This window comes from Poromitra crassiceps (assembly GCF_964638095.1).
Source record: "Poromitra crassiceps genome assembly, contig: HAP1_SCAFFOLD_287, whole genome shotgun sequence".
Classification (NCBI taxonomy): Eukaryota; Metazoa; Chordata; class Actinopteri; order Beryciformes; family Melamphaidae; genus Poromitra; species Poromitra crassiceps.
This window is the reverse complement of record NW_028152113.1, coordinates 41,175-57,241: the sequence shown is the minus strand read 5'-3', so window position 1 is coordinate 57,241 and position 16,067 is coordinate 41,175. Positions and strand designations below refer to the sequence as shown.

At 45.5% G+C, this 16,067-nt stretch overlaps 1 protein-coding gene across 1 annotated transcript in view; it reads left to right on the top strand.

Annotated features, from left to right (window-relative positions):
* LOC310770981 (PDZ domain-containing protein 2-like) overlaps positions 1 to 16,067 on the top strand; it is a gene marked incomplete at its 3' end in the record, with an annotated part of 120,648 nt that overhangs the window by 70,104 nt on the left and 34,477 nt on the right. The window contains 3 exon segments of the mRNA XM_083663675.1: positions 827 to 926; positions 14,068 to 14,084; positions 14,087 to 14,218. Of these exon segments, the coding sequence (XP_083519801.1) occupies positions 827 to 926; positions 14,068 to 14,084; positions 14,087 to 14,218 (249 nt within the window).

The window sequence follows — 16,067 nt, the reverse complement described above, 5'->3', positions numbered from 1 at the left end:
TTACGAGGTGAGGCAGTATGCCCCGTGTCTCTCTCTCTCTCCCCCCAACGAGGGAAGTGGAGAGGGCTATTGCGGTGCTATTAAACGTATAATGGTTGGAAAAGATCAACATTTGCTTTTTATTTTCTCCTACCCTCTCCTACCTAAAGTAATCTAATGTTACACCACAGACCTGTATGGTCGAGAATTATGTAGCCTAATAAAACCAGACAAACGAATTCTCATTTTTAAATCAAGATGTGTTTTTTCTGCAATGTAGGCTATAGTTGAAAATCAATGTGGCATTCTGAGGAGGGAAGAGTGTCTGCGTGCACGAAGTGTTGGAGAGAGAGAGATACATCCATGCCCTGCGTATGTCTCCAAGCAAGGATTTCCTGCACTGCACGGAGAATACTGTCTGCGCTCAGGCGTACGCCTGGCGTAGTGGGGTTGTTTGCGCTAAGACCAGCTATTTGCTGGCATTACAATTTAGAGCACCCAAGGCCCCTTTTTCTAACACATTGCGCTGGAACGCCTATTTTGGGTGTAGGGGTTTGAGACTGAATGAGTGACAGGTAGTAGCACCAATGAGAGAGTGGTTCGAAATGCTCAATTTTGAAGGAGCAATCTAGATGGGCAGTCTCAGGGTGGGTGGGCCTCCTTGATCGCAAAGTCGTAACTGATTTTGCCAATCACTGGCCTGGATTCCATTCCCAGTTTGGTGAGAGGAGTGTCCCAGACCCAGAGAGAGATCTGCAGCATGCAGTAACCTAGTTTAACAGCCTAAGAACTCTCATGGGTCTGGCGTTGATACTAGTAAAGCCTTGACTTGTTTTTGTCTTGGCAGCTGAGCGACCTGGAGAAGCTCGAAGAACCAGGCTGGGGAGAGGCACCTAAAGGACCCTGTCGCAGCCCCACACCCATGAAGCTCTGCAGCCGCTCCCAAGGTTGGTACTTTAAGAACCTTTCTAAATGGGGTCTTTATAGCCCCAAAAAGGATTCTGCTATTGTAATGGAAATTAATTTCTCACTTCTCATCCCGCATAATCAACAACATTTTCAGCCAATATGAAACAAATTGAATGAAGCCAGGAGTCGGGAAGTTGTCTTAAAAAACTTAAAGGGGGACTTACCCCCCCAGATATGTAACAAAACGGCATGCTGCTTGATTTGAAAAAACCTATGGGAAAAACCAAGAAATTAACGTCTGCTCTTGTCTCACTATACTCTTTGGCTGTCCTCAGACGGCATTGTTATTGTTATATGAGAGCTCCAAAATCTTTATAAATATCCACAACTAGCTGGTGGCCTGTATGGAAACAGTGTTGCTCAAAATGGTTGAAAGTTATATCAATTTGGTCATTCAGTGAATCAGTGGCGAACTAGAAATTGACTCCATTGACTCCCATTTAAGTATCATTAAAAGAGCCTAGTGACGCGAGCCTGGTTATCGCAGCACAGCACAATACTCAGGACAAAACCCCCCGCTCTCAACACGCTCATGTAATCACAATGGGAGACTTCTCCACGTTATTCCCTTGTCCAACTTATCCTCTACACCGCCATGAAGTCCTTTTTTAATTTTCGTTTCTCCCTTTTTCGTGATTCTTGACAAAAAGTGTAGTGCACCTCTGCTTTTTCCTCACGAGCGCAGAGCAGAGCCGCAGCGGGCCACGGAACATTCTCCCCCTCAGGCCCCTGCTGCTCACCCTACAGTACAGGCGAAACAGCCTCCTGCCTGTGGCGCCAGTTTGGCTGTAGCCCTCACAAAACAACAACAAACAAACACAAACAAAAATCGCTGGTGTGCGCCCAGGCGACGCCCCCCCCCCCCTTTCTGCACAATCAGTGTCTGAAATTGGGTACAGGATTGCGGGAATCCCGCATCTGTTTGCGTGAACTGCTACATACGACTAGACAAGCCGCTAGTCACAGACAGGGGCAGAGCTGCACTTTGTGAAAAAGGGGCACAGACGAGTCCTCTCTCTCTCCTCTCTGCACAATCAAAGTGGTTGAGTGGTTCTCAATGTGGGGTCCGGTGACCACCAGTGGTCCTGTCGTGGATAATGTGGCAATGATGAGGATGAGAGGATTCCAGGATTCTCTGTTATCTCTCAACCTAATATATATGGAATTCTGGACAAAATCATATTTAGGCTACATAAAAAATAAAAAATAAACTGATTTGCATCTGAGAGACCAAATATATGTCCTTTATTTACACATTTAAATACATGTGTCATCAAAATGCACTCTGGCAGTTTAAAATGAGCAAACTGAATTGCAGTGCACAATACATATTAAATATTAAAATTCGTTCAATATCTAAAAATCACAGTAAAGCCAGAAACACAGTAACACAGGATTGCTCTTATTTGTGTCCATTCAGCAATCTGACCATGGACGGTATAGGACTCTTTTTGTAGCGCTCTGTTTTACACTTGATGTCTCTCAGCCGTGCTCCTTGTCTTGTCCTTGCTCCTTCTCTCTCAGCGCACGTTGGTGGGAGCCAGCTTGAGAAATCTGTGGACCTTTGGAGTTTGAGTGCAAAGTTCAGGCACAGCTCCTCTCGTCTCTTCTGCAGAGGTTGGGGGTCCATTGCCCCAATATGAACTCAATTAGGGCTCCTTACTATGAAAAAGGTTGGGAATGATTTACAGTAACACAATGCCATTTTCTTCCCTTTATGATTATAGTGGCGTTTATTGATAGTATTGTGTTACATCACCACATGGCCATCTTGGTAGGAAAATAACAGGCGATTGTAATCAATTAACAGGTGATTAACAGGTCAAGTGACACAAACAGCCAATGAGCTGTGTGTATTGTAGTGCCATATTGGTAGGAAAATGCTTGTGACATCATGGGAATAGGCTTGGAGTTGTGAGGAGCCGGGAAAGGGTACAGGGCGAGTAGGGGAGTTTCTATCTTGAAATCCCATAGTCTTTGGGTACAACGTGACGTCAGCTTGTACCACATTTTGTGCAGTTTTGAGGGCAAAAAAAAAGCAGTGTTGAACCCATAGAGATCACTTATGCAGCTGAAATACATGATACAAATGGTACAATGGTAACAGTTTGGTCTCAAATGTGGAAATTCTGAACAGAATTCTTCACACACCACCCCCAAAGTCATATTGGTTAAAAGCTGAAAAAAAGTGTTTTGGGGGTAAGTTACACTTTAATTACAGGAGGACTGCAAGTATCACATTGTACATGATGTATAGAGTACAGATGGTCATAGAATGCAGTAAAGATGTAACACTTGTCATGTACTTTCAAGTCAAGTCAAGTTTATTTGTATAGCCCTAATTCACAAGCATGTCCCAGAGGGCTTCACAGAGAATATGTCTAGCTAATTCTAGCTGACACAACAGTAGCAAATTACAGAATAAAGATAACACATTGAACAATTGATAGAGAAATATAGAAAATATAGAAATATAGGATAGAGCAGAGGAGAGAGCAGGAGAAGGGAGGAGAGCAGTGGGAATGTGAGAGAGTGATGGGGTGGGGAGGGAATGGGAAATGTTGGAGAGTATAGGAGGTGGGGAAGGAGCAAGAGGAGAGAGCAGGAGAGGGGAGGGAGAGCGGGGGGATGTGGGGGAGAAGAGAGCAGGGAGAGGGAGGAGGTGGGGAGAGAATGGGAAATGTGGGGGAGGAGAGAACGGAGAAGGAGAGTTGGGGAAAGTAGCAGGGGAAAGGGGAAAGAAAGAGAATGGGTGCCATGCTTTAAAATTGAATGGATGCCATGCTTTAGAAAAGTGGAGGGGGGGGGGTGTTCGGGAACGGGAGGATGTAGGGAGGGAGAGCAGGGGGAGTATGAGAGACTATATGGAGAGAACAGGGAAAGGAGGGCTAGCTGACACAACAGTAACAAATTACAGTAGTAATAATAACACATCGAACAATCATATGATAGAGAAATATAGACACACATTTTGCAAACGGACATATGTCGATTTCTTAGCAACCAAACTATGCTTAACTTAATTTGCTGCAGGCCTTTAGTTGTGAATCCCTTTGCCAAATAACACATGTTCACATATAGAGCTTATGGGTGCCTCGCTTTAGGGTAGAATGGGTGCCATGCTTTAAAATAGTGGCGGAATAGTGGGAGGGGATAGAATGGGTGCCATGCTTTGGAGTAGAATGGGTACTATGCTTTAGAATAGTGGGGGAAGGGGGATAGAGGAGAGAGCAGGAGAGGGGAGGAGGGAGGGAGAGCGGGGGGATGTGGGGGAGGAGAGAGCAGGAAGAGGGAGGAGGTGGGGAGAGAATGGGAAATGTGGGGGAGGAGAAAACGGAGAAGGAGAGGTGGGAGGGTGCAGGGGAGGGAGAGCAGGGGGAATGTGAGAGAGGAGAGATCAGAAAGTGGCAGGGAATGGGGAAAATTGGGGAGGAGAGGAGGAGGGGAAGGAGCAGGGGAGGGGAGAAAGAGGAGGGACAGGGGAGGGGGGAGAGCGGTGGGATGTGGGGGAGGAGAGAGCATGGAAAGAGAGGAGGTGGGGAGGGAATGGGAAATGTGGGAGAGGAGAGAACAGGAAGGGGGAAGTGGGGAAGGAGCAGGGGAAGGGGGAAAGAGAAAGAGAGGGGGGGAGAAGATCAGACAAACTGACTACTCTAGACATTAACCAGAACTAACTAGGACACAGGGGATCTAGCTAATCTACAGCCTAGTCTGGCCTGTCCTATTCTGCTCTAGTCCGAACTTTGCCTGAACACTATAACAGGTCAGCCTATAGTTAGGCTGTAGCTAATCTATCGCCTACCTAAGCTATTCTAACCTACCGGCAGCCCTCGACCAGTGATGGTGTGCACCGATGCCCCCCACCCTGGCCCCCGGCCCCCACACACATAAGGCGTGGGAGAGAAGGCCAGGCCGGGGCACAGCGGCACCCCCTCACCCCCAGTGCACGCAAGAAAACCTTTCCACCACATGGATTGCCACATGGATTGCCTCAGTGACTTGGCTGAGGAGGACAAGGAGGACCTTGTGAGGCCGATGTACTGTAGGGGTCCAGCTATGGACCCCATCTGAGAACCCCCCTCCGAGACAAGCCGAGAGATGCCGGGCTAAACCATTTACAGAGTTTCAGATTATGGAAATAAAATTTACAAAACAACAGAAAATTGAAAATGTAAAAAGGAGTCCAACAAAAGGAATAGATCAGGGAAGAGAGTTGAAAATGTAAAAAGTAGAGTCCAAAAAGAAATAGAAGATATAGTCTTTAAGTGTTCGTATAGTCTTTAAGTGTCCGTAGGTTCAGAGAATACTAGCTACCGTAATTAGCTAGGTGAAAAAGGGGTAAAAAGATTGGGAGTTCCACGAGGATGATCTGAGGAATCCATGAGTCCGCATTGGTGACATCGATTAAGAGGAGAGGAGGGGAGGATAGGGGTCGGAGGTGATGATGAGGCCAGGGGAAGGGGGAGGGAGGATGTCCCCCCCCTTCCCCTGGGCAGGCAGGCGAAGGAGTAGTGGGTAGGTAGGCCGGAGTGACGACAGGTGACCAGGATGATGAGGATAGGGGTCGGTGGTGATGATGAGCCCGGGGTGTCAGGGTGTCAGACAGGAGAAGGAGTAGTGGGTAGATGGCCTAGAGTGACGACAGGTAGCTGGGACGATGATGACCGGACCTAGGGCTGCAGCGGCGGGGGTGTACATCAGGTCAATGAAGGACACCTGAGAAGGAGAGAGAGAAGAGGAGAGCAGAGAGGAGAGGCACAAGGGGGCGGGGATGATCTAATGTTTCTGTGTGTGGCAGCAAGGTCAGCCACATGTGATATGACATGTTGCTGTGGGGCAGAGGGTGAAATCTGCTTGGACCTATGTACACCTTGACCTTCTCAATGCCACGACAGATAAGCTGTCTGTCTGTAGATAGTGTCTGCCTATTGCCTGTCCATGTCTAATAACTCATACCATTAATTATGTGTATGCAATTATAGCTTTATTGAATATGTAATGACTTAAATTCTTTTTTTTTTATGACCAAATTTTTATTATGACATTATAGATATAACATTCACATTAACATGTTGGCTGCTTTCATTCCCCTTCCCCATTCACCATCTCCTGTACACACCAAAACATATAAAAGAGCATACATACAATCACATATAAAGTGCAGATATACACATGCATGCAAGCACGCTATACAATATGATACACTTTACACCACTCGACGTAGGCTATATCGTTTTACTAATTCGATTGCATCTGTAAGAGCTTCAATTGTTTCCCTTTTTGCACCATTTACCCTAACCCTAACCCTTGCTATGGATGATTCTAAAACAAGAGTACTATGAAATAAAGACTCCACTGATCTACTGTACTTTAAGGACGTGGGGTGGTTTCCATCTCATTACCAGAATCTTCTTTGCAGCTGTAAGGCCAGAGAAAAATATTTTTTTTGTTTTACCAGACATATTGAGGGAGGAATCATCATTTAACAACATAACATTGGGTAAACAGGGTATTTTAGAGCCAATGATATCAGTGCAATCTGTACCCAAAATGATCTCACACCTGAGCATTCCCTAAACATATGGATGTAGGTGCCAATTGACTTTTGTGGACATAGCAAGCAAAAAGGGTGGTAGTTATCTGTAATTGGCAATACTTTCTAGGTGATAGATATAATCTATGAATCATTTTATAATGTAACAGTTGATTATTATAATTGCGGGAAGTAGCAGAAATGTTCCTCCATACTCTTTTCCAGTCTATTATCAGTCCATAATCTTTCAAATCAATATTCCAGACTTTAACAATTCCCATATAGCTTTGAGTATTGTGTTGCATCTTTTTATATACATGTGACACAAAACCCACCCCAGGCTGGGGAGTTTTAAGCATTTCCACCATTGGGTGTATTTTGAGAGGCTGATTCCATGGCACACCACAAGTGCGCATAGCCGCCCGGAGTTGCAAATAGAAAAAAAAGATGAACCAGACAAATTAAAATCTCTTTTTAACTCTAGGAAGGACTTTAATCCTTCATCATTCATAACATCCGGTAAGGTATGAATCCCTTGATTCTGCCACTGTGGGAAATAGATGGGTTTCTCTCCAATGTTCAAGTGGTTATTCCTGAATATTGGCATATCGAGGTGCCAGATCTATCCCCAATCGCCAAGCTTTTCTACACAGTTCCATATATGAATAGAGTGAGCAACAATTGGACTAAAGTGTTCAAGACAGTAGTGGTCAGATAAATCAGAAAACAGAGCATCTTTAAGTACAAGTGGTGACACTATTTGTTTTTCAATCTCTGCCCACGACACCTTAGAGTTATTATTGAACCAATTCTTTAAAGGGCGAAGCATGAAGGCATAATAGTACATTTCAAAGTTTGGCACATTTAGACCTCCAGACATTCTATCATGCTATAATAGGGGCACGGTGGCTCAGTGGTAGAGCTGTCGCCTCGCAGTCAGAAGGTCCTGAGTTCGATTTTCGCCTGGGACACTGCGGGCGCTGTGGTTGTGTTCCCCCCCATATCTTCAGTGCCTACTGCCCAGGTGGGGTATCTCGTCGTAAGGGCCTTTCTGTCTGTGTGGAGTTTGCATGTTCTCCCCGTGCTCCCCCAGGGGGGTTCCTCCGTATATAACCCCCCCCACTAAAAACATGCAGAAGATCAGATCGTCATCGTCATCCGACCAGTGACGACAACATCCGAAGTCGGTCCCCGGGCGCTGTACGAGAAAGCGACCACTGCTCCTGGCCTGCCCCAGGAGGAAAGGACAAAGCCAGGATGGGTTAAATGCAGAGGACAAATTTCACCGGCCACCGTCAGCATGTGTGTGTTGTGGCCCTCCGTGCATGTGTTGTAGTGTGTTGTGTGACAATAAAGACGGGCTGCCGTCTGAAAATCGTTTAATCGTTTATATAGTTGTTCTAATTCTAGGGAACTGATCTTTCCAAATGTATTTTGAGACACAACCTTGAAGTTTGTCCCAAAATCTAACAGGTGGTGACAGTGGAAGCATACTAGCGAAAAAGTTTACTCTTGGCAGAATATTCATTTTCAATATTGAGATACGTTCAGCCAAGGATAATGTTAAATTGGCCCATTTGTCCATATTCACCTTTATAGAATTGAGCAAGCTTCTATAGTTTTGAGTTATAATTCTCTCTAAAGATGGGTGTATATCTATTCCCAGGTATCTAAAGTTTTGTACAATCGGAATCTCTGTACATATGTCCAAATCTGTCATTGCTGCATTCAAGGGTAGTATTAGTGACTTAGTGAGGTTAATTTTATAGCCAGATATTGCACTAAATTTTGTAAATAAATCCAGGACAACTGGGAGTGTTGTAGGTACTTGGTCCATGAAACATAATACATCGTCAGCATATAAAGATATTTTATGATGTGAATTATTAATTATTATTGGTTTCACTGCCTCAGATAGTCTAATTTTTTGGGCTAATGGCTCGAGGGAAATTGCAAATAAATGTGCAGAGGCGGGACAACCCTGTCTTGTGCCACGTGCAATAGGGAATTGTGGAGAGCACTGATTACCTGTTAGGACCATTGCCATAGGATTATGATACAATATTTTTAACATTTTCATAAAAGTATCACCGAATCCCATATTATTCATTGTGTACCAAAGATAAGGCCATTCAAGCCTGTCGAACGCTTTTTCAGCGTCGACTGACATCACTGCACAAGGTGACTGCTGATTGGATGCGCCATGGATAATATGGAGAAGACGGTGGATATTATCAGATGATAACCTATGTTTCACAAAACCTGTTTGGTCGGGATGTACTACTGTTGGTAGTACTGACTCAAGTCGACGGGATAATACCTTGGCATATAGTTTGATATCTGCATTTATAAGTGATAAGGGTCTATAACTGGAACATAAAGTGGGGTCTTTTCCTTTCTTATGTAACAATGAAATAATGGCAGTATTTACGTCTCTATGGAAACCCCCTTGAGTAATAGCTGTGTATATCATATCCAACAGCAATGGGCCAAGGTCATCCTAAAAATACAAATACAATTCTGGAGGGAGGCCATCCCATCCTGGTGATTTTCCTTGTTTCCATAAGTTTTAAAGAGTCGTATAGTTCTTGTAATGTTATAGGAGAGTCCAGAAAGATCATGTCATTGGCTGTAAGTTTAGGTAGATTCAAGCCTGAAAAAAAGGTTTCCAATTCCTTTGTTGGTGCATCCAATTCAGATGTGTATAAGGTTTTATAGAAAAGCTGAAATTCACGATTAATTAGAAGTGGGTCATTAAGTAAGATACCATCATTGCTCATTATAGTCAGAATGTCAGCTAGTCGTTCATTCATCCAAATTTTACTTGCCAGCAAAAAGCTTGGACTGCTACCATCTAGGTAACTGGATTGCCTAGCTCTATGCACTAGGAATTCACTACGTTTTAGATTTAGCACTTTTAACTCTGATTCAATGTTAGATAGTGTCTTTTGCCTATCTGCATCATATTGATTTTATGACTTAACACATTGACTGCCAGCCGTTTTTTTCTTGCTGTAGGTAGCTTCTGCCAGTTTTTTTTTTGAGGATTCTAGGCTCATTTTACAAGAGCCGAGGTTTCTCTTCTGTTACGACTTCGTGAACACCAATCATCTAAAAAGAACTAATAGAATGTGTGCTTTCTCTGTCTAAAAGAGTTAGTTTGTAGAGTTAGTAGTTATGTAAGCATTAGCACTTGAATACAGCATGGTTTCAGCATCAGAAAAAATATTTAGAGATAAACGGCTTTTTGTGAAATTCGATAGAACAGTCACTTTAACCATTCATTTTTGGCATCAGTAAGACCTAAACAATAGTTTGAACAGTAATTTCCTCCATAACAGCAGTAAACTTCCCTCTGCTCAACTCCTCCCTCCTGTGGGCTTTCTTTTTTGCTGCAGCGGTGTCACAAGCACTTTCCTACCTTTGCAAATGCACTTTCTCATACTCTCGACCTCTCAAATAAATTTCTGAATAGAAATTAAATTACTCTAAATTATAGCGAAAAAGAAACAAAAAAGAATGGGTTGAAAATCCCATTCTAAAAGCCTTTTAGAATGGGATTTGTTTCCAATTTGGTGTCGGACTAGGGGGCAGTCCCCGCTTGTCACCATTGCTTTGCTGCTGCTGTGCGGGTGTGTGCCTGTCTGTGCGGCCGCTCTTTGAGGAAGTCTGGTTGGACTCGCTCGCGTCTTGGAGTTTTGGTTGAGGGCTTTGATGAAGCTTTTGCGATTCTGGTCATATTATGCTGCGTGTTTCAAAGTGTGTCCCACCCGCAATCCACTATGCAAATCTGCAATCCCGCACCGCCAGCAATCAGCGCGAAAATGAAAGCGCCTTCGCCAATCCACCTTCATGAGAATGGCTTCAGTCACACTGCTTTTTGCTTCCCTTCCTCCTTCCTTGTCGCCACTTAGTGGGTCGGTGGAATGGGTTGTACACGTTGTACACGTCCAATACCTATATAAGAGATGTAAAAGGCTTAGATGCACAACCTACCGTCAAAAAAAAAAAATCGATTTTTTTGATGAGTACACTCGTCGCTGGCAGTTAACAGCTGGATTGTGTTTGACGAGTACACTCGTCGCTGGCAATCAAGGTGTTAAATTCTAAAACAGCTATTGTATGAAATATCCTGGAACTTAAAGCCTCTAGCAACCCAGGGCTCTATCTTGGTACAGGCGATATCCCCTATTTGCGCTTGTGCACCTGTTTGCGCGTGCCTTAAGGCAGGGAAGTTTGCAGTCCACCTTGCGCTAGTGTCCAGGTGTTATGCTGAGTTTTGCATCCCCCGGCAGCAGCTAAACGCATCCCCACCTCACGGGAGCATATTGTAATGATTTATACAGAAACATAATTGTTTAAAAATGATATATTTGTTTGGGTAGACGTGACCTCCCTCTTTTTAAGTTAAAACAGCCACAAAATATGGTGGGGATGCAATTACTCACAGGGGAGCATAACTCATCACAACAACGGGCGCAAGTGGAGATTAGAGGTGTGCCAAATCATTTATGCACAGTGCAAACGGGATTTGGGCGGTGTTAACTACCAGAATTATTCACAGCTGTGGCCTGCCAATACCTGGGCGTTACATCAAACAAACCAGATTCCCGTCTTGCAGTCCCTGTAATACAGTTTGTGTGAGGCATGCTGTAATTCTCGCCATGCGTAATTTGGATAGGTGTAGGCCTATTGACTGTATATATTATCCCTATTTCATAACGACACCATCACATCATATACCTGTTAAAAACATCTGTGTTTTGATGCAATTCGGATTATTTTGTTGACTGGGGTGGGACAATAGAAACGATTTCTCCATTTCCTCTCGCTCTGTTCGATGAGTTTGCAGAGCTTCAGTCAACCAAGGAGCAGGGGGAGAGGATCGGGCAGGCTTAGTGGTGAGTGGGCAGAGGGAATCAAGAGCGGAGGAGCGAGAGGATAGAAGAGTAGTGGAAGCCTCCTCAGTGGACAGGAGAGAGAACTGCTCGGCTGAGGGAAGCAGGGAGAGTACAGCAGAAGAGAGGGAGTTAGGTGAGATAGTTTTTAGGTTGCGTCGGGGGGTGATAGAGTGAGGGCGTGATGGGTGGGAGGTGGGTTGGGAGATGGGAAGGGAGAAGGTTATAAAGTGATGGTCGGATACAGGAAGAGGAGTCACAGTGAGGTTGGAGGTGGAGCAGGTGAAGACCAGGTCAAGCACATTCCCTGCTTTGTGAGTTGGAGGAGATTGAGAGAGGTAGAGGTCGAAGGATGAGAAGAAGTTAAGGAAAGGCAGAGATTGCAAGGTTACCGGCTGGATGTTGAAATCACCCAGAAGAATGAGTGACGTACCATTCTCAGGAAAGACGGAGAGGAGGGTGTCCATTTCATCGAGGAATTCACCAAGCGGACCAGGCGGGCGGTAGATTACCACAATGTTGAGCTTGATAGGTAGGGATACGGCAACTGCATGGGACTCAAAAGAGGATATAGAGAAATAAGAGAGAGGAGTGACAGTGTCCGTCCATTTGGGAGAGATGAGGAGACCTGTGCCTCCCCCCGCGACCATGAGGCTCTAGGGGTGTGAGAGAAAGAGTAAGCAGCAGAGAGTGCAGTGTTTTCAGGTATGATCTAGGTATCTGTGAGGGCTAGAAAGTGGAGGGATTGAGATAGAGCATGAGCTGAGATGGTCTCAGTTTTCTTAACTCATTCATGGCCAAAGACGTCTTTAACGTCTTATCAAGAATGTGCCTCCCCGCCAAAGACGTGTTTGACGTGTTTTTGTTTTTATTAGTGCAGTGCGTAGTTCAAAGACTTCCCCAGCCTGTGACATGGTATCAGGTACCTGGCCTCAAAGGCAAGCCGACAACACGTGAACAAACAACTACCCCAGCTGTTGTTTTGAAATGGAGCAGGAGGAAAAACAGAAAACGGAGAAACGCTTCCCGTTGCAGAGAGGAGAAACGCCATTGAAACGCCCCTCGGCGCGCTGCACGAGCTGGTCGCCTTGCTGCAGGGCAGAGCGAACATGGATGAGTTGTTCGCCGTAGTCAAACCCGTGACCAACATTATCGATCCTGGTCCCGGACCCCGTTCCTGTGTGCCAGCCCGAAAGAGACGAGACGGGATAGACTCCCTTTGTGCCCAGAGTCTTCGTGCCCAGAGGCTGCTGCTAGAGCTGCCGCTCTAGACTGACTATGCTGAGAAATACTGGTTCAACAGGGAGTCAGGCCACACCTTCCAGGAATCAGCGTCTAACCACAGTGGCTGGCCACCTCAGGCCAGGCTGTGAGCAATTAACAGGTTTTAAACAGGTCAAGTTTCGATGGCTAGGAATAGCGAAACACTTAAACTAAGAGACAGAAAAACAAGAACAAACTTAACACGTTGAGTGCCATGGACGAGATATCTCGTCTTACATAATCCAACCGTTGAGTGCCAAAGACGAGATATCTCGTCTTACATAAAAAAAAAAAATTTTTGACGGTGGGACATCAATCAACCCCTTTTACGTCTTCTATATCAATATTGGAGGAAGAGAATGTGTATAATCTATTTTACCGACCACTAAGTGGCGACAGTTCTCTCCAGACAGAGAGAAAGCCAGTCCGCGGGAGAAAGCCATTCTAATTTTCAAGGAAATAGCTGGGCGAAAACTCTTTCGATTTCACACACACACACACACACACACACACACACACACACACGCGCATGCGCGCACACACACACACACACACTCGAGTACCTTTGCGCATAAATAAGACCAGAATCGCAAAAGCTTCTTCAAAGCTCTCAGCCGACACCTCAAGAAACGAACGAGCCTGTTTCCAGACTCGCCCGAGAGCCGCCAGCAGCAGCAGCCCAGAGGAGCAGCAGCAGAGCGGAGTAGGCTGCCTCAAGATTGGAAGAAGGGGATCGCGAAGGAATTTCTCTCCCGTGTCTAACCCCCCCCCCCCCTCGCCTCTCCTCTTCCCCGCTCCTGCGATTCCCTTCTATTTTTTTGGGATCTGTGAGGCAACAGAAACTCGCCTGTGACAAAACACTGCAAAGCCACACCTACGGAGGGAGGAGTTTGGAGACACACACACACACACACACACACACACACACACACACAGACACACACACACACACACACACAAAACAGTATACAGACTTGTCCAAGGGCACCCATAATCACAGGCACGTGAGGTGGTTCTAAAAATCCATTTATCTCAAAACTCTCTGAAAATCTCTGAAACCATGCTGTACTCAACGGCTAATATCTACATAACTACTAACTCTACAAACTAACTCTTTTAGACAGAGAAAGCACACATTCTATTAGTTCTTTTTAGATGATTGGTGTTCACGAAGTCTTAACAGAAAAGAATCCTCGGCTCTTGTAAAATGAGCCAGAATCCTCAAAAAAAAAACCTGGCACAACTTACCTACAGCATTGAAAAAACGGCTGGCACTCAATGTGTTAACAACAAAGTTTCACCAAAAAATGCAGAGGACAAGAAAATGACAGCACATGAGAAAGCTCTTTGCAAAACAAAAATGTCTGCAAGAAGCTTCATACTTGGCCAATAAATTCTGATTCTGATGCCTGTTTTGTGGGCTAGGGGGGGGCAGTCGTCTGGGGGGTCAGTGGGTGCGGATGACGAGCTGATGGTGGAGAATGATGAGGCTAGCTGTGACATGGCAGGGAAGCCGACACCTGCTCGACGCAAACACTCCCTACCGCAACAGCTCGACACTGCCGGCGTGCGACAGGTGAGTGACACATCACTTGTCTGGAGTGAAAGAGGACATGAAACATTTGATCATATTACTCTAGTGTTACAGTTAGTTATGTCATGGTAAAGTACAGTATGTACAGTCTGTCCTGTGGCTGTGTCATCACAAAGGGGCATTAGCTAAGGGAGTGACTCAAACAGAAGGATACATAGACTGGGGAACCGGTGTTCGCTCTTCCCATGTGATTCCAAACAGAAGACCGCGGCTACTTTTCTAGTGTAACATTATGTTTGGTAGGAGTTCCATCTTATTTGTTTTATGTAAAGAAATGAACAGCATAGTACTCGCCAAGACGGAGCGCTACCATTCATGGCCTGAGCTGGCCACAAACACCGAAGGACCCCTTAGGTAGGCTAACCTCCATTCCACTGATGCTACCGCCACTTGTCATGGTTCAGAGTTACTCTCCGGAGTAGGCTGCCGCACTCACAAAACTGACATCAAATAATGATGGAAACATAAATCAGTTGCAAAACGCATCATTCTGGATGTTCTGGATGCGGAAGTGAACAGATGTTGCTCTTAGGGTGGCTTCAAGGGCCACTAGGGCACATCCATGGAGAATCACATTGAGAGCCTTAGCGGCCGTGCACACTGGGAACGTGTTTTTCACATCAGAATGCTTTGGAAATCATGCCCAGAGCGCTTCCAACACGCACAGATGACAGCGCATGGAGCGCCCTTTCTGTTTTGTTTTGTTTTCTCTGCCGTCGCACGCAGGGCACAGCGGTCAAATGGACGGTAGCCAGATACAGTAGTTTCGTCTGTTTGTTGTTGTTGATTGTTCACACTGTAAACATGAAAGCCAGATTATCGGCAATTATGGGAGCAGCGGAGTTTGAAGATCCCTCTGCCAGGAGAAGGGGTAGGAGGAGTGACATGACGAGCAGCGCGCTTTCCTCCAAATGTTCAACTTTTCTCAGCTTGAGACGCCCAGAGCGCTCCGCCCAAAAACACTAGCCACCAGGGGCCAGTTGCACCAACAGGGCTTAGTTATGCCTGGTCATAACTCCTATGCCGGTCGTTGTTAAAACCAGTCTTAAGAGTGGATTTATGCCGGTTGCACCAACACGGTTTATGCCTGGTCGTAACTATGTCGGGCATAGCAAAGCGCGTCCATGTGAATTGCCGGGGAATGCCCCCTGATTGGCCCAAAAATGTGCCTCGCGACCTGCTTGGAGCGTCACTGTGCCATATGGCCACTACTGTATGTGCGTCACTACACCCTCCCTCGTCCCACCCTCCCTCCTCCTGTGGAAGCTCTGGGGGAAAATGGCGGCGATTGACTGCCAGGCAGTCTGAATGAAATTGAATGTAACGTTCCCTCAACATTTGGGAAGGCTAAGCCACACAACTAGTTTGTTATAATCGCACGTCATGCTTCGAAGGCGACTTGACGACGATGAGGACCGTGAGGACTCAATCACAGCAGGTCTCCGCTGATAGACTACCACGGAGATCTCTGTTACAGTCACAGGCACTTTACGCCTCCTCCTGGCCAGGCGTAAGAGTTACGCCTGGGCTTAGTCAAAAGAAGGCTTAAGCCCTCTTGGTGCAACTGGCGTAACCAGCGCAGCGGGAAGTAGGGGTGCTGCAGGTGCTGCAGCACCCCCTAGTAACGAGAGATGATTTTTATGATTTTTTGATTAAATATTTTTTTCTTTTTTTTTTTTTTCTTTTTTTTTTTTGCAGTGCACTGTGTTCCTTTCTTGTTTGGGAAATGATTGCATTATTGATATACTGAAAATGTAGCCTATTTAAATAGAATAGATCAACCTTCCAATCAAGGAAGTTACATGCTATAGGCTAGAGAAGAAGAAGAAGC